Source organism: Phyllobates terribilis, unplaced genomic scaffold (assembly GCF_046119375.1).
Source record: "Phyllobates terribilis strain yellow unplaced genomic scaffold, ASM4611937v1 Scaffold_3__8_contigs__length_932513732, whole genome shotgun sequence".
NCBI lineage: Eukaryota > Metazoa > Chordata > Amphibia > Anura > Dendrobatidae > Phyllobates > Phyllobates terribilis.
Genome location: NW_027362763.1, coordinates 433,339,589 through 433,357,981, shown reverse-complemented (window position 1 = coordinate 433,357,981; position 18,393 = coordinate 433,339,589). Strand labels below are relative to the sequence as shown.

Sequence of the window (18,393 nt, the reverse complement as noted above, 5' to 3'; positions counted from 1 at the left end):
CTGTCTTTTTGTAAAAAAAAAAAAAAAAAAATCATTCCCCTCTTCCCAAGTGCAATGCACCGGACGTTTTGACTGCTGCTTTAAAGGACTAATGGGCTAGGAAAAAAAAGGCTAAGGTCTCGTTCAGATGTGTTTTTTTTTATTTTATTTTTTATTATTTTTATTTATTTATACAGTACAGACCAAAAGTTTGGACACACCTTCTCATTTAAAGATTTTTCTGTATTTTCATGACTTTGAAAATTGTACATTCACACTGAAGGCATCAAAACTATGAATTAACACATGTGGAATTATATACTTAACAAAAAAGTGTGAAGAAACTGAAAATATGTCTTATATTCTAGGTTCTTCAAAGTAGCCACCTTTTTGCTTTGATGACTGCTTTGCACACTCTTGGCATTCTCTTGATGCGCTTCAAGGGGTAGTCACCGGAAATGGTCTTCCAACAATCTTGAAGGAGTTCCCAGAGATGCTTAGCACTTGTTGGCCCTTTTGCTTTCACTCTGCGGTCCAGCTCACCCCAAACCATCTCGATTGGGTTCAGGTCTGGTGACTGTGGAGGCCAGGTCATCTGGCGTAGCACCCCATCACTCTCCTTCTTGGTCAAATAGCCCTTACACAGCCTGGAGGTGTGTTTGGGGTCATTGTCCTGTTGAAAAATAAATGATGGTCCAACTAAACGCAAACCGGGTGGAATAGCATGCCGCTGCAAGATGCTGTGGTAGCCATGCTGGTTCAGTATGCCTTCAATTTTGAATAAATCCCCAACAGTGTCACCAGCAAAGCACCCCCACACCATCACACCTCCTCCTCCATGCTTCACTGTGGGAACCAGGCATGTAGAGTCCATCCGTTCACCTTTTCTGCTTCGCACAAAGACACGGTGGTTGGAAGCAAAGATCTCAAATTTGGACTCATCAGACCAAAGCACAGATTTCCACTGGTCTAATGTCCATTCCTTGTGTTCTTTAGCCCAAACAAGTCTCTTCTGCTTGTTGCCTGTCCTTAGCAGTGGTTTCCTAGCAGCAATTTTACCATGAAGGCCTGCTGCACAAAGTCTCCTCTTAACAGTTGTTGTAGAGATGTGTCTGCTGCTAGAACTCTGTGTGGCATTGACCTGGTCTCTAATCTGAGCTGCTGTTTAACCTGCGATTTCTGAGGCTGGTGACTCGGATAAACTTATCCTCAGAAGCAGAGGTGACTCTTGGTCTTCCTTTCCTGGGGTGGTCCTCATGTGAGCCAGTTTCTTTGTAGCGCTTGATGGTTTTTGCAACTGCACTTGGGGACACTTTCAAAGTTCGCACAATTTTTCAGACTGACTGACCTTCATTTCTTAAAGTAATGATGGCCTCTCGTTTTTCTTTACTTAGCTGCTTTTTTCTTGCCATAATAGAAATTCTAACAGTATATTCTGTAGGACTATCAGCTGTGTATCCACCTGACTTCTGCACAACACAACTGATGGTCCCAACCCCATTTATAAGGCAAGAAATCCCACTTATTAACCCCTTTTAAAGCCCATGACGTACTAATACGCGTCTGTGCCTGGGACTTAAGAGCCTGACCCGTATTAGTACGTCATCGCGATCGCGCGCGCACACAGGCTGTGCGGGCGCGATCGCTGCTGGGTGTCAGCTGATAGTACCGGGAGTCAGCTGTGACAATGTGCAGGGAGCGGTCCCGCACCGCTCCCGGCACATAGTACCGGGAGTCAGCTGTGACAATGTGCAGGGAGCGGTCCCGCACGGCTCTCGGCACATTAACCCCCGCAATTCTGTGATCGAAGTCGATCACAGCATTGCGGTGGCTAAGGGGAGGTGATCGGTATACTCACCTCCTCTTCCGGCCTCCCGTGCTGTCTGCCACGGCTTCCCGGGTGTTGCCATGACGATCCGATGTCGTCATGACAACATCCGGATCACCAGAGAAGCAGGAAGATTTTTTGGTCATGCGCGGTGCATGACCAAACAATCTTCTCACTGTGCAGTGCTGACTGCCTGCATAGCACAGGGATGGTGCTCCATCCCTATGCTATGCAGGCGATCAGAATAAAAAAAAGTGGAAGTCCCATAGTGGGACAAAGTGAAAAAAAAAAAAAAAAAAAAATTGTAAAAATATTTAAAAAATAAAAAAATAATCCAATAAAAATCTAATGTACCCATCAATAAATATTATGAAAAAAAAAGACAAACAATAAAAGTACACATTTGGTATCGCCGCGTCCGGAACGACCTGACCTATAAAATTGTCCCATTAGTTAACCCCTTCAGTGAACACGGTAAAAAATAAAAATAAAAAATGAAGCAAAAAACAATGCTTTATCATCATACCGCCAAACAAAAAATGGAATAAAACGCGATCAAAAAGACGAATATAAAATAAAAATGGTACCGCTGAAAACGTCACGTTGTCCCGCAAAAAACAAGCTGCCATACAGCTCCATCATCCAAAAAATCAAAAAGTTATAGCTCTCAGAATAAAGCGATGCAAAAAAATATTTTTTTCTATAAAATAGCTTTTATTGTGTAAAAGCGCCAAAACATAGAAAAACAATATAAATGTGGTACCGCTGTAAACGTACTGACCCGAAGAATAAAGCTACCTTATCAATTTTACCACACGCGGAGTAGAATAAGAAAAAAAAAAACAATTCCTGAATTGTTGGTTTTTGTTTATTCTGCCTCCCAAAAGGTGGAATAGAAAGCGATCAAAAAATGTGACGTGCCTGAAAATGGCACCAATAAAAACATCAACTCATCCCGCAAAAAACAAGCCGTCACATGACTGTCGGCTAAAATATGGAAAAATTATAGCCCTCAAAATATGGCGATGCAAAAACAAGATTTTACAAAATGTTTCTTTTAGTGTGTGACAGCTGTGAATCATAAAAACCCGATATCATTCTGGTATCTCTGTAGTCGCACCGACCCGAAGAATAAGGTCGTCTAATCACTTATACCGCACTGGGAACGGCGTAAAAAATAAACGCTAGGGCTGGGGTTGGGGTTAGGGTTGTGCTAATGTTGGGGTTTGAGTTTTTTTTTTTTTTTCAAAAGTAAAAAAATAAATAAAAATGACAATATGGCAACTAGTGTTGAATGCAAGTGCTCGCTACTTGAGTTTATATCGGGTGCTCGGGTATGCATTGAGTATTGCGGGTGCTCGAGTCTCCGCCCCGCATGTTTTTTTTGGGGTGTCTAATAACCGTGAAACATGCGGGCGGAGACTCGAGCATTTCACTTGAGCACCCGTGATACATGGTGCATACCTGAGTACCCGATGCAAACTCAAGTAGCGAGCACTTGCGCTCAAGACTAATGACAACTTATTCAATATGATGACCTAATGTCCTCAAATTCTGTGTTGTACCTCTGGGTTCAAAATGTTAACTATACCCCTTGATAAAATCCTTGAGAGGTGTAGTTTCCAAAATGGGGTCACTTGTGGGGGGTTTCAACTATTTAGGCACATCAGGGGCTCTCCAAACGCGACATGGCATCCGCTCTCGATTCCAGCCGATTTTGCATTCAAAAAGTCACACAGTGCTCCTTCCCTTCTGAACTTTGCCGTGCGCCCAAACACTGTATTTTCCCCACATATGGGGTACTGGCGTACTCAGGAGAAATGCACAAAAGTTTTTGGGGTCCATTTTCTCCTCTTACCCTTGTGAAAATAAAAAAATTGGGGCTAAAACATCATTTTTGTGGAAAAAGTTTGATTTTTTTTATTTTCACGGCTCCATGTTATAAACTTCTGTAAAGGACTTGGGGGTTCAAGATGGTCACCACACATCTAGATAAGTTCCCTGAGGGGTCTAGTTTCCAAAATGGTGTCACTTGTGGGGGGTTTCCACTGTTTAGGCATATCAGGGGCTCCCCAAATGCAACATGGCGTCCTCTAATTATTCAAGCAAATTTTACATTCAAAAAGTCTAATGGCGCTCCTTCCCTTCCGAACCCTGCCGTGTGCCCAAACAGTGGTTTTCCCCCACTTATGGGGTATCTGCTTACTCAGGAGAAATTGCACAACAAATTTTGGGGTCCATTTTTTCCTGTTACCCCTGCGAAAATAAAAAAAATTGGGTCTAAAGTAACATTTTTGTGAAAAAAGTTAAATGTTAATTTTTTTTTTCCACATTCCAAAAATTCCTGTGAAGCACCTGAAGGGTTAATAAAGTTCTTGAATGTGGTTTTGAGCACCTTGAGGGGTGCAGTTTTTAGAACGGTGTCACTTTGGGGTATTTTCTGTCTTAAAGACCCCTCAAAGTGACTTTAAATATGACGTGGTCCCTAAAAAAATGGTTTTGTAAATTTTGTTGGAAAAATGAGAAATCGCTGGTCAACTTTTAACCCTTAGCTCCCAAATAAAAAAAAATTGGTTCCAAAATTGTGCTGATGTAAAGTAGACATGTGGGAAATATTATTTATTAACTATTTTGTGTGACATCTCTCTGATTTAAGGGCATAAAAATTAAAATTTTGAAAATTGCAAAATTTTCGCCAAATTTCCATTTTTTTCACAAATAAACGCAAGTGATATCAAAGAAATTTTACCACAATCACGAAGTACAATATGTCACGAAAAAACAATCTCAGAATCAGGGGGATCCGTTGAAGCGTTCCAGAGTAATTACCTCATAAAGTGACAGTGGCCAGAATTGTAAAAATTGGCCCGGTCATTAACGTGCAAACCACCTTGGGTTGTAAAGGGGTTAAACCTGACAGGGCACACCTGTGAAGTGAAAACCATTTCCGGTGACTACCTCTTGAAGCTCATCAAGAGAATGCCATGAATGTGCAAAGCAGTCATCAAAGCAAAAGGTGGCTACTTTGAAGAATCTAGAATATAAGACATATTTTCAGTTGTTTCACACTTTTTTGTTAAGTATATAATTCCACATGTGTTAATTCATAGTTTTGATGCCTTCAGTGTGAATGTACAATTTTCATAGTCAAGAAAATACAGAAATTTCTTTAAATGAGAAGGTGTGTCTAAACTTTTGGTCTGTACTGTATACCTTGGTTGTTTTTTTTTTCCCCCATTCAGTTTTCATCAGTGTGCTGGATCAGATTTTCCTCATTGGTTGGTCATTGTTCCTGTTTTTAGCAACAATGATTCTTCTCATACGCACCCCCTCATTCCATAAAAAAAGTAATACTGCTTCTACACATAAAATTGTAATAAACAGGACAGCACACAAATGGCATACATGTAGTGTTCATGATTTTAAAGACCCATAGACTTTTGTGTAGAATTTTCATTCTAAAAAAAATGGAAATGTCTGTGAGTTTTCAGCGGACGCCGGTCCACAGAGAAAATATGCACAAGTGTGCAGCGTCACAGACTTTAATTGCTCTATCTGTGCCAAAGCCGTTACCACATGTATGGAGCTATGCTTAAGAAAGAAGAGGATATAGCACTTGCTGGATTGCTGCAGTCACTTAGCTCATACCGTGGGTGACATGAGTTTGTTTTGAACAACTCTGGATAGTGAACTGATCCACCAAGAGGAACTTGCTGTATAAAAGCAATGTACTGGAATGCATCTAAAATGAAAAATAAAGCAAATAAACAAAAAAAGTCATGCAGGCTTTTATTTGTCTCGTACTTTTCCTAGATGACCAAGTATAAAGCAATAGAAATTGATGAACAGAGGGGCTGACTGCTGGATCAGACTACAACTATTTGTTGTCTGTTACCGTGGAGACACTTGGGTCTACATTGGTGTCATAAATAAGAAACGGTAGCAAATAATTTCATCAAGACCATTTACAAAGTTGCTTTATTTTTCATTAGAAGCAAAATAAGTAAATTTGCCAGGGTAAACCTGTAATGCATTCATGCTGCTGATTTTGATTTTTTTATTTTTTTTTTATTTTTTTGTTTTCTATTTTTTTTTTTGGTTAATCTTGGTGTCCATCCAGTCAAAATTTAAAAAAAGTTTTTGGTCCTGAAACTTTTTTTTTTTTTTTATGTAGTGCAATAATTTTATTTTTTTAAGGCTTTTTCTGGGTTCAGTAACCCAAGTGGTGAAAGTGCAGTGTTTTTAAATCAGGCACTTTTTGGACAGGCTTCTCATTAGAATTTAAAAAAATGCGTGGTCTAAAATGGGTAATCAAATGTTTAATTAAAAACAAAACTAAAAAGATAACATACTCAAGCATGGAGCAGACCATAGGACGCAGCTGCCACTACGCACCCCTGCTCCTCCCTCACATGTTTCACCTAAACTGAGGTTAATTCAGCATTGCACTTTAATGTCAGTTTGGCTGAATGACTTGGATGTCGTTGAGTTGTAATACGAACACTAAAATGCATCTGTTACGACCCTATAAAGGTGAACGATTTAGCTCATTTGCATAGGAGTCAGTTGTTTTGTTCGGATTTATTCTCATTTATTTCTCTTTCATTTTTCTCCGGACAGGTTTGCACTTAGGTATTTTCAGAGTGCTCCTCCGGTATTCAATAGACTATTTTTGGAGACCTGTGACTCCAGCATAGTTCGTTATGGACGCAGACGAATGAAACTGCGAGACCTGATGGAAGCAGCCTACCGATTTCTGCTACAAGATGAGCTTTCCTTCAACGAAAAGTGGGACTGGAGTGTCTGTTTGCCTTTGCTGAAGAGTCATGATCTAGCTGTTCGATGGTGTGTTGACTTTTATTTAAAAAAAAATATATAAACAGATATAAATGATACTATGCCCATGAATTGCAGAAAATATGTACACCCTCTGCTGTGACAGCTGTAGTAGTCTCCTGGATGTATGCTAGAGCTGTCACTTGAAATGAGGTGTACTGTGCAGGGCGCCCATGGCACTGGACATGAGCACCTCCTTTGGGTCACTTTACAATCGTGGCATGAGGGTTATTAAAACGTCTCCTCTGTTTTGCTGATGTTAAAAACGTGTACAACAGTTTGAGTTTAAACAACTTTCCAGGTATCCAGTCTGTTGCTATCCGCAGTTTTTCAAGGTTAAAATTACCAACTCTCTGACAGAATGTGTCTGTCTTAACATTTTGATCTTAAAATGCATACTTAGGGCTCATGCAGATGTCCGAGCCTGGATCGCAATGCATGGACTATTCGCGGGTCTCCCGACCTGAACTTCACAGCCTGATATGTCTTGTCTCATTTCTCATTTGGGTAGGGAGACCCCAGAACATTCTGTGCATTACTGTCTGTGCTCAGACAGAGTTTCATGGACGTCTGCATGAGCCCTTAAAGGGGTTTTCCCTTGAACAAAGTAAATTTTAATCAATAGATCTTGGAATAATAATGACTTCCACAATTGGATGTGTTTAAATAAAATGTTCCTGTGCTGGGATAATCTTATAAATGTGCCCCTGCTGTGTACTGTGTAATGGCTGTGTATGACTGTACAGGGACATGGTCTGATCATACCACAGCTCCTGGGCAGAGGGGGAAGCAAAAGAGTATATAGACAGCTGATTCTGTCTTTGAGATAAAACATTGATTAAAAATAGGCAGCAAAATGTATTACTTCTCATAAAGAATCAGCTGTGATCCCCTGCTGTAATGTCTGTATTGTCTTTTGCTTCCTCCCCTGCCCAGGAGATGTGGTATAATCAGACCATGTTCCTGTACAGTCAGACACAGCCATTACACAGGACACAGCAGGGGCACATTTATAAGATTATCTCAGCACAGGAACATTTTTTTAAAACTCCTTCAATTGTGTAACTTATGTTTGTTCCAAGATCTGTTGATTAAAATGTACTTTGTTGGTGGAAAAACCCCTTTAACGTGGTTGTTTTACAGTACTCTCTATACAAACTACATGCAAAATGATCTATTAGTTCTGATGAAGCTGTTGTACTTACTTTGAACATCCTTATCAGAATGACTGCATAAGCTTAAAAATGAAAGTAGCATTCTTTAAGTTTCACTAAAGAGTGAGAGCTCATATGTCCTAGTGTTCAGTGGCTGCTCACCCAGCCTGACTGACGCTGCAGCTTGTATTGAGCAGTGTGTGATCTCGGCAGCGGTAGGGTCACTGAGGAGCTTTTAATATGGCTTAGTAGATAGAGATTTAGTATACATTTTTAGAAATGATTATATAGCCATTCTGACATGGATTTACAAAGTAAAGGCTCCTTCCCACTTGCGATTAAATCCAGCAAATGCAATCCGATTAAAAATTTAATCCGATTAAAATAATTTAATATTGTGCTTGTGTTCTCAGTGGCGTTTTTTTTTTCCTGCTGTGATCGAATTGCGATCGGACAGAAAGAAAAAAGCACAGCATGCTGCGATTGCATGCGGAATTCGGATCACACACACCCATCTAAGTTTATGGGTGCTTGTGAACCATCGCACTTCACACTAAAATATCACCCGAGTGCAGTGCGATTCCCGCCGACGCCAGCAGCAGAGGAGATGGAGAAATTACTTTCTCCATCTCCTCTTCACCTCTGGTCCAATTTTCACATGCGAGAGGAACAGAGCACTGACACTCTGCTGACACTCACAGCAGAGCAGGAGCCGAGTGTCCTTCGCATATAACATCCGATGCTCTTGCATCGGATGCCATGTGCTAGTGTGTCTCCGGTTTAAGTCTATCAATCTCATTAAGTCTATGAGATTGATTTAATGACGTCGGTAGTTTGTATGATCAAATCCAATAACAGATCTGCTTTAAAATGAGTTACTTAGAAAAACTTGAATATCGGAGTTGCTGTCTGTGAATGGATTTCTTACGTTTTATAATTATGTTTATAATATATGAGAGGCACTGCATATTGTTTTTGATCTATGAGGGTTTCAGGATCTGAACCTGCGTAGACGGGTCATAACACAGCTCTGAAGTTTGCAGCTACTGCTTGAGTTGTGCGCACACAGTGGTGTGTGGGTTCAGTTGTAAGTCTCTGGGTGTGCACTCGCACAAACTGTGTACAGACCCATAGACTTGCTATAGAGTCAGTACACTGCTCTGTGTGCTTAGCTCATGCACTTTAGTGGTATTTTGACCTATTGGTGGGGGTCTCAAGACCTGGACTCTTAATCAGAAATCCTCTGCAGCCCCTATGATATAGAACTTTCATAAAATGACAGTTACACTTAACTTGCAGAAATCACAATATTTACAACATATCTAGTGTGTATGGACTAACCATTATGATACAAATACTTTTATTGCATGAAGTATCAATAATAAACCTATGAATTGTTTTTTCTTAGGTACACGTCTCATTGCTTGGCTCTGGTAACTTGTATGTCAGATGAGAACAGACAGACCTTTCTGAAGAAGTTGTTTGGTATAGATGAATTGATAAATTTCAAACTTCAGTACGTACCTCTTTGACTTCATTACTCATATTAGAATTTCTTAAGACTACCTCTCTGACAGCGATTTTTATTTCAGATTGCTAGACGAACTTCATGGCCAAAACGTAGAACAGGGACTTCTTTTAACCAATCCGGAAAATTCTCTGTGGCATAAAGATGGAACCCAACAATACACACAAGGCCAAATTGTGTCTGGTGATTTGTGTTCAAATGTTGTACCTATTTGTGGAATAACACTTCCGAAAAAAATACAGGTAATTATTGCATATCTATGTGACAAGTGGATCACTTGGAAATGCTGCAGATCAAAGCAGTATCTAAGAATTTTAATTAACTCTACAGTTAAAATATAAACTTCAAAGCAGTTGTAACGTCATTTGTTCTAAAGGCGTTCTCCAGCACCCCTCACGTTTGCATTTAGATGAAAGTCACTGGTGGTGTGGTGCTGACTGACTATTTCTAGGTATCTGCACGTCTTCTGCATGCCATCAGGTATCTTTCATATACGATAAACAAGATGCTTAAATATAGACCTGGCATGCTTCCATTGCCACCACATCGCAGGCATCTCTCCCTGCCTGATGCAGAAGTGAGAGGTGTGGGATAACACCCTTTAACACTGGAATCTAGATTTTTCATCAGAAAATAGCGTTTAAGACTTATCTGTATCATAAATTTGGATTGGTAGAAAATGGATTCAAATGTTTTTGTTTTTTTTTTAAGTTGTGCTTTGGAGACTATTCATTTTTGGTATATTGATCACAAGATGTTTTACTCCTAGAAACCCGCGTAATTGGCTTTCATTTCTGGATGCAATATGGTAGCAAGTCTCCAGTTCACATGCAGTGCCAGGAATCAAAGACAATTTCTGTAATCTCTATGCCCTGTACTGGAGTATTTGCTAAAATTCAATCATGTTAAAAAAAACATAACATTTTTTATTTTTTTTTCTCATTGTAAAATGTAAGTTTAAAGCATTTTTAAATGTGAATATAAAAGTAATCGATAAAGCTATTTCTTTAAAATTCTCTGTGCGCCATGATTGTGAGGAATGTGTATACTTACATGTGTACACACTCAAACACTGTAGAACATTTTCCAACCTACGATATGTAATTCTTTTTTTTTTTAACCTATATGTTTGGTTGTTCTGTTACAGGAAATTAACAGTAATCAGCTTGTGTTGGTGGAAACAACTTGTAGAAGTCTCCAGAGTCTTGCTCATGCAGTCTCCTATCAGAATGCTGTACTTTTGGAAGGTCCCATAGGATGTGGGAAAACTGCTCTGGTGGAGCACTTGGCCCGGGTTACAGGACGCTTCAAAGCTCCTGATTTATTGAAGGTTCAGCTTGGAGATCAGACTGACAGCAAGGTAAGGAGTATTGGTAATGGGAAGTGTTGGGTAATCGGGCTCCATTAATGATGAAGAAATAAAACATTGTTTTGAACATCTGTCTCTGTAAAGGTCAGAGTGCCGCTAATTTGGCAATCATAGGCTATGTTTGCATGTCCAGTAATCATCTGTTAGAACGGATCCAGCAGCAATCTGTTGGCAAAAAAATTGTGCAGACACAACTTATTTGTCCATTTTTAAAAAACTGATATCAGCCCGATCTGTTTTTTTAACATTGAAGTCTATGGAAAACAGATCCGTTAATTAGCCATCCATTGTTTTCCCATTTGAATTGGATCTGTTTTTTGCTTACTGGATCCGTTTCAAACAGATGATTACTTGAAAGTTCGCATGTCCAGTAGTATAGGCTAAATATTTAATTTTCCACCTCCAGTAAGCAAAATCTTCAATGTTAAAATACTTCAGTGTTAGACACGGATCCAGCTGAAATCAGTTTTTTAAAAACGGAGAAAAAAGTTTTGACTGCACAACTTTCTTGTCGACGAATTGCTGCTGGGATCGGTTCTAATGAATGATCACTGAACATGTGAACATAGCCTTAAAGTTGTGGGACCCATAATACTCAAAGGTGTGGCTGTGGACCCTCACCTGTCAGGCACTTATGGGCACACCTCGTGGACAGTGGTGAATTGCATGCTGATGTAATTTGCCCTCTATCTGGACATGAAGTACCAAAACAGGACTTTAGTCACCCTATTTTATGTAGTGTCAAAAAAAAAAAAAAAAAAAGATAGCCAGCTCTAGAAATCTAAATAAATGTTATTACAAATATTTAAAATGCTCCATATTTCATTTGTATCTGTATTTGCACAGGTACTTAACGAACGGTTCATGTAGCTTTACTTGAATATCCCTATTTATTATGTTGATGGCTGGATCATACACGACAAGCACTTTTTACCATCTGTCACCCCTATTTTCTTGTAGATTGTAAGCTTGTGTGCAGGGACCTCTCTCCTCTTGGTAAATGTTAAATTGTTTTATCCTGTAATGTCTTCTATTGTCTGTACTTGTCCCCTCTCCACAGCTGCGAAAAATGTTGGTGCAATAGAAATAAAATGTATTATTATTGCTGCAATTATTATAGTAGAAAACTCTGGCTTGTACCACATTGCTAATAAAGGAACACCGATAGGAAGGGTCCACATCATATTATTCACTGCTGCTTAGGGTGGACACTGACAGAATCTTCCTTTGTACTCGTAAAGTCTGACAATTGGATTTCATCAACCTGAAAGAACGCAAAAGTGTCCTGCTTTGCTTGCATCATGCCAATCTTAAAAAATAAAAAGTTATATTGTAGTAAATCCTCTATCTATGCAGTTGTTGAATATTATAAGTAAATCCTCTTCACACCCCTTAAATTACCTAGCTACTTGTATAGTTACCTTTTCCATATTAATCTTGATGTAATGTCTGCACGAACACACTTTAGCATTGGACACATTTTTGTGATTCTTGTCTTTGCACTGTAGACAAGTCAGCAAACCTCAGCTATTTAAGATAACATAAGCCCATAGTATATCATTTTATTCTTTTCTCCCCCCCCCCCCCCCTCCATAGATGTTGCTTGGGATGTATCGCTGCACCGATATACCAGGAGAGTTTGTGTGGCAGCCGGGAACTTTAACACAAGCTGTTGCCAATGGCCACTGGATTTTGTTAGAGGACATTGATTATGCACCACTTGACGTGGTAAGGAAATATCTTTCATATAATATTGGCTAAAAACTTAATTGTGTTCCCTATTTGTTTTGAATATGTTCTGCAGTACTAAAAATGAATTGTTCTGGGCAAAACAAAAATGATTTATGGCTACAAATGTGTTGTCATATAACAGCATGTGCGTTGTTACTCTGCTGTGTTTCTCTTGAAACTTTGTAGGTGGGTTATGTGTTTCAAAAACTTTGTTCCTTTACCATAGCTCTACAACACTGGTACCAGCTTCTGTTGTGTATTTCTCATTTGTTCTCACAGATATCGGTGTTAATCTCTGTTTTGGAAAATGGCCAGCTTCTTATTCCTGGAAGAGGTGACTGCATCAAAGTGTCTCCAGGTTTTCAGCTATTTGCTACCAGAAGGTTAGAAATCAATGCTTGTTATTTTATACTAGCTAGTAAACAAGTTCTACGCATTTTTATTGGTACATTTTTAATTTTACGCCAGACTTCAAATATAATGAATAAACCCACCCCATCCTGGCATATGCTTCCCCTGCATCCTGGCATATGCTTCTCCCCCCTCCCCCCATCCTGGCATATGCTCTCCCCCCCCCCCCCCCCCCTCATACTTGTATATACCCCTTCCCCCCCCCCCTCATACTTGTATATACCCCTCCCCCCCCCTCATACTTGTATATACCCCTTCCCCCCCCCTCATCCTTGTATATGTCCTGGTATATGCCTCCCCCATCCTGGCATATGCCCCCCATATCCTTGTATATGTACCCCATCCTGGTATAAAAAAAAAAGCAAAAAAAAAAAATGCTCCTACTCACCTTTCCTCCGCTCCCCTGCAGCGTGTTGTCTTCTGAAGCCAGCAGCTGACTTCAGCATCCAAGCGATGGGGGTGCATGACGTCACTGCCATGCACCTAGTCACGTGCACACTGATGTCAGCTGCTGGCCTCTGATTGGCCGACAGCGTCTATTGCAGCGCACAGACCCGGCAAGTTCGTGCACTGCAATACACTTGGGCACCATTTTGTTAATGGCCCTGTGTCTGCAAATTCACATACACAGTGTCTTCAATAATATGGCGCTGTAGTTCGGTATGCGCACGTGCGGACTGGTGCCACACTGCGCAGGCGGTTTTGGACAGAAGGACACATCCACCGTTATATATGTGGTGGATGTGTCCTTCTATATATTTAACTAGCTATTAAACCCGTTCTATGCCCGGGTGGCAAGCATTTTATTGGTATATGGTCTCCCATCCTGTTATGTGCGCCCACATCCTGCTCCCCCATCCTGTTATGTGCTGCCCCCATCCTGGTATTTGTTCTGCCCCCATCCATACAAAAAACACTCGTACTCACATTTTTCCTCTCTTCCTTGCAGCGTGTCCTCGATCTCTGGCGAGTCTGGAGGAGGAGTGTGGCGCCTGCGCATAGCACGATCTCCGATGCCATTTTGTTGAAGACAAATTTGCACACTGCAAATTTGTCTTCAATAAAATGGCGCCAGAGATGGCCGTCAACGCTTCCGTATACCGCAATCTCCGGCACCACAGTCCTTCATCCTCGTCCTCCTCCCTCTCACCTATAACGGCTGATGTTTTCTTCAGTATCTGGCCAGACTGCGTGCTAGCGCAGTCTATAGAGGCTTCGGACAGATGGACACATCTACCGTTATATTATAGATGTCATGGTTCCTATTTTACAATCAAATATGTTCGGTTCGTGGATCTATTAAGTATAGACTTAAAGAGGACCGGTCACCAAGTCAAAAGTAGTGGCCACTTTTTGCTCTTACTTTATTCCTGCTGCCCCCCTGAGTATTTTATTTTTGGGGGTTAAACGGGAACTTTGGCCTCTACCTGCTCCACTACCAAAGTTCGCTAGATATCGCAGCTCAATACAAGTGAATGGGGTTACATAGCGACCACTGGGCTATTGCGACAAGGAAGTCCCAAAAAATCTGACACAGTTGGACTTCTTGCGACTTGCTTGGGGATAGGGGATTTAAAAATAAAAAATAATTGTCATATTGAGGCGAACAGCTAAAATGTAATAAGAGCTAAGTGGCCTAGTTTTCACTTGTTGACAAGTCCTCTTTAAGTACTTTAATACAGTAGAAAACAGTGGCTGTAGTTCTCTGCTCTTGGTTTTCATTTGTACCTTGCCTAAGTGAGTTAAAGAAAACCGCAAAGGAACTGCCTTAAGAAAATGCTAACTTATTTTGTTCCAGGTTACTTACTTCCAGTTCTGGATCATGGTACAGACCACAGAACAGCCACGCTTCATTGCTTGACAAGTATTGGACAAAAATACATCTTGACAACATGAACCGCAGTGAGCTGAGAGAGGTACTGTAGAAATGAGTTACTGTGAAAGTGTCAAGATGCATAATATTCCTTTCTAATGCTTTAAATTGTAAACAGTCAAGTCTGTATTTTAGTAGCAGGCACAGGTTTCCTCAAGGTCCCCCAACCATGATTGGTGCAATTCCTATAGCGAAAACCAGTAGCAGCTTCTGATGGCTTGCTAATAATGCCATCACTTGTGCAGTATTATGGAAGTGCTGAAAGCATGACCTGTTAGAGGGCCATGACTGGAGTTGAGAATCACTGCTTTTGAGGCAGTTTTCTTTATTAATTTGAATATTTTTTTTTTGTAAGTTTTTATCTGGTTGCCTATCATTTTCTTACAGTAGGCAGCCACATAATGGTGATGGGAGCTCTCCCAGAGTATGTTCTCAGGTGCCCGATCTGTGAAATTTCCACAGCGGAAAATTAGTGCTTAATACTACTGACAATTTCCTTTTAGAAAAGCTGTGGATTTGCTATGCATTTCTCACCCCTTTTTTTTCCCTTCAGAGGTGAAATCCATGCTGATATCCTAATTGTCATGGTGCAGAGTTTCAAATCTGCACTGTTAGTCACATTACATAATGGATTTGTTTCCAGTGTATTGAATGAATTTTTGGGAAAAAAATATGCTTCCCAGAGAACAGTTTTGCTAGTCTTACAGTGAAAGATGGCTGTGCTTAAAGGGGTGGTCCAGCTTTAGGGTACATGTCTGCAGTCATTGTGCGCTGTGAGGATTCTCCAGTGCCTGCGCTGTGAGCAGCGGGCATGTGGTCACATGCCAACTAGATGGGTGCAGCCTAGCTCAATGCAAGTGTATTCAGCGAGGCAGGAATCCTCTAGTTAGAATGTGGCCGGAAGTAAGGAAATCACATGCTTGCAGTAACATGACCGCCCGCTACTGGCGCTGGCACAGGAGACTCCTCACAGCATGCAGTGCTTGTGCAGTGAGGATTCACAAGTCTGCAGTCGCATATAGTGACTGCAGACTTGTACCTTAAGGCTGGAGAGCCTCTTTAACGGTTAGAGGATGTCTACTTTATTTATTTTCAGAAAGAACAGATCATGCAAAACTATACAATTTTCTAACATACATTAATAAACATTTTTCAAAGTTACCTTTACTTGTGATGTTCATTTATCTTTCCCGGACGTTTTTATTTGTTAGTTTGACAGACTCAGAAATTGCACCTTAATAGTGTGTCAATACATAGTCACTTTCGCTATTCTAGATCATACTCCCCTGCCACCCCCATTATCATAACCACTGCTCCTTGTGTGCAGAACCTTATTACTAACCATCCTCCCACTCCTTGATCAGTCAGCCCCCATTCAGAGCCTCAGTTGGTCACGAGTTTATACACAGGGGCAGTTCTAAAGACTAGAGGACAGCTGCCCCAGTATGCATCCTAGTGTTTTATTGTAGTGTCTCTACACCTGCCAGAAAAAAAGCTGCATTAAAACACGTGGACACTAACATCATAAAGAATGCCAAGGCTAGGTGTGTGTGTGAAGGAGGCCTCACAATAATAGAAGCATGGTACACTTGGCTGAAATCTAATTGGTTAGTTTTATTAGGACGTTTCTGTTTTGTGTTAGCCTCAGTTGGTCATAGAGAATAAAAAAAATCGTTATTTTATAGTAAATTTATATATACAGTACAGACCAAAAGTTTGGACACACCTTCTCATTTAAAGATTTTTCTGTATTTTCATTACTATGAAAATTGTACATTCACACTGAAGGCATCAAAACTATGAATTAACACATGTGGAATTATATACTTAACAAAAAAAGTGTGAAACTACTGAAAATATGTCTTATATTCTAGGTTCTCCAAAGTAGCCACCTTTTTGCTTTGATGACTGCTTTGCACACTCTTGACATTCTCTTGATGAACTTCAAGAGGTAGTTACCGGAAATGGTCTTCCAACGATCTTGAAGGAGTTCCCAGAGATGCTTAGCACTTGTTGGCCCTTTTGCCTTTACTCTGTGGTCTAGCTCACCCCAAACCATCTCGATTGGGTTCAGGTCTGGTGACTGTGGAGGCCAGGTCATCTGGCGTAGCTCCCCATCACTCTCCTTCTTGGTCAAATAGCCCTTACACAGCCTGGAGGTGTGTTTGGGGTCATTGTCCTGTTGAAAAATAAATGATGGTCCAACTAAACGCAAACCGGATGGAATAGCATGCCGCTGCAAGATGCTGTGGTAGCCATGCTGGTTCAGTATGCCTTCAATTTTGAATAAATCCCCAACAGTGTCACCAGCAAAGCACCCCCACACCATCACACCTCCTCCTCCTCCATGCTTCACGGTGGGAACCAGGCATGTACAGTCCATCAGTTCACCTTTTCTGCGTTGCACAAAGACACGGTAGTTGGAACCAAAGATCTCAAATTTGGACTCCTCAGACCAAAGCACAGATTTCCACTGGTCTAATGTCCATTCCTTGTGTTCTTTAGCCCAAACAAGTCTCTTCTGCTTGTTGCCTGTCCTTAGCAGTGGTTTCCTAGCAGCTATTTTACCATGAAGGCCTGCTGCACAAAGTCTCCTCTTAACAGTTGTTGTAGAGATGTGTCTGCTGCTAGAACTCTGTGTGGCATTGACCTGGTCTCTAATCTGAGCTGCAGTTAACCTGCGAATTCTGAGGCTGGTGACTCGGATAAACTTATCCTCAGAAGCAAAGGTGACTCTTCGTCTTCCTTTCTTGGGGCGGTCCTCATGTGAGCCAGTTTCTTTGTAGCGCTTGATGGTTTTTGCAACTGCACTTGGGGACACTTTCAAAGTTTGCCCAATTTTTCAGACTGACTGACCTTCATTTCTTAAAGTAATGATGGCCACTCGTTTTTCTTTACTTAGCTGCTTTTTTCTTGCCATAATACAAATTCTAACAGTCTATTCAGTAGGACTATTAGCTGTGTATCCACCAGACTTCTGCACAACACAACTGATGGCCCCAACCCCATTTATAAGGCAAGAAATCCCTCTTATTAAACCTGACAGGGCACACCTGTGAAGTGAAAACCATTTCCGGTGACAACCTCTTGAAGCTCATCAAGAGAATGCCAAGAGTGTGCAAAGCAGTCATCAAAGCAAAAGGTTCCTACTTTGAAGAACCTAGAATATAAGACATATTTTCAGCTGTTTCACACTTTTTTTGTTAAGTATATAATTCCACATGTGTTAATTCATAGTTTTGATGCCTTCAGTGTGAATGTACAATTTTCATAATCATGAAAATGCAGAAAAATCTTTTAAATGAGAAGGTGTGTCCAAACTTTTGGTCTGTACTGTATATTCTGTTAGTGTTTTCATGTAAATATTATTTACTTATCCTCAAATAACTTCTTTACAGGTTCTTCAACAACTGTACCCCAATTTGGACCTTGTGCTAGACCGATTGCTTGACATCTACATCCAACTTACAGGAGATAAGCACCAAACTGTGCCAATTGACAGCACTGATACAGAGAAGATGCCTGCTACTGAAGACCTGAAAATTGTAGACAAAAGACCCAGTCTTGAAGGCAGAGGATTATCATTACGGTAGTTCCATTATATTTGTACTCAGGCGTCTTGCGTCAATGCAATATTTTAACCTTTACTGACCCCAATGTGCCTTTTTACTGATTGAAGGAATG

The 18,393-nt window shown here is 40.6% G+C and overlaps 1 protein-coding gene across 1 annotated transcript in view; it reads left to right on the top strand.

Annotated features, from left to right (window-relative positions):
• MDN1 (midasin AAA ATPase 1) overlaps positions 1-18,393 on the top strand; it is a 253,888-nt gene that overhangs the window by 27,734 nt on the left and 207,761 nt on the right. The window contains exons 3-10 of the mRNA XM_073675707.1: positions 6,428-6,652; positions 9,206-9,313; positions 9,390-9,567; positions 10,473-10,685; positions 12,291-12,422; positions 12,705-12,808; positions 14,635-14,752; positions 18,108-18,298. Of these exons, the coding sequence (XP_073531808.1) occupies positions 6,428-6,652; positions 9,206-9,313; positions 9,390-9,567; positions 10,473-10,685; positions 12,291-12,422; positions 12,705-12,808; positions 14,635-14,752; positions 18,108-18,298 (1,269 nt within the window). The remainder of the gene's footprint in view (positions 1-6,427; positions 6,653-9,205; positions 9,314-9,389; positions 9,568-10,472; positions 10,686-12,290; positions 12,423-12,704; positions 12,809-14,634; positions 14,753-18,107; positions 18,299-18,393) is intronic.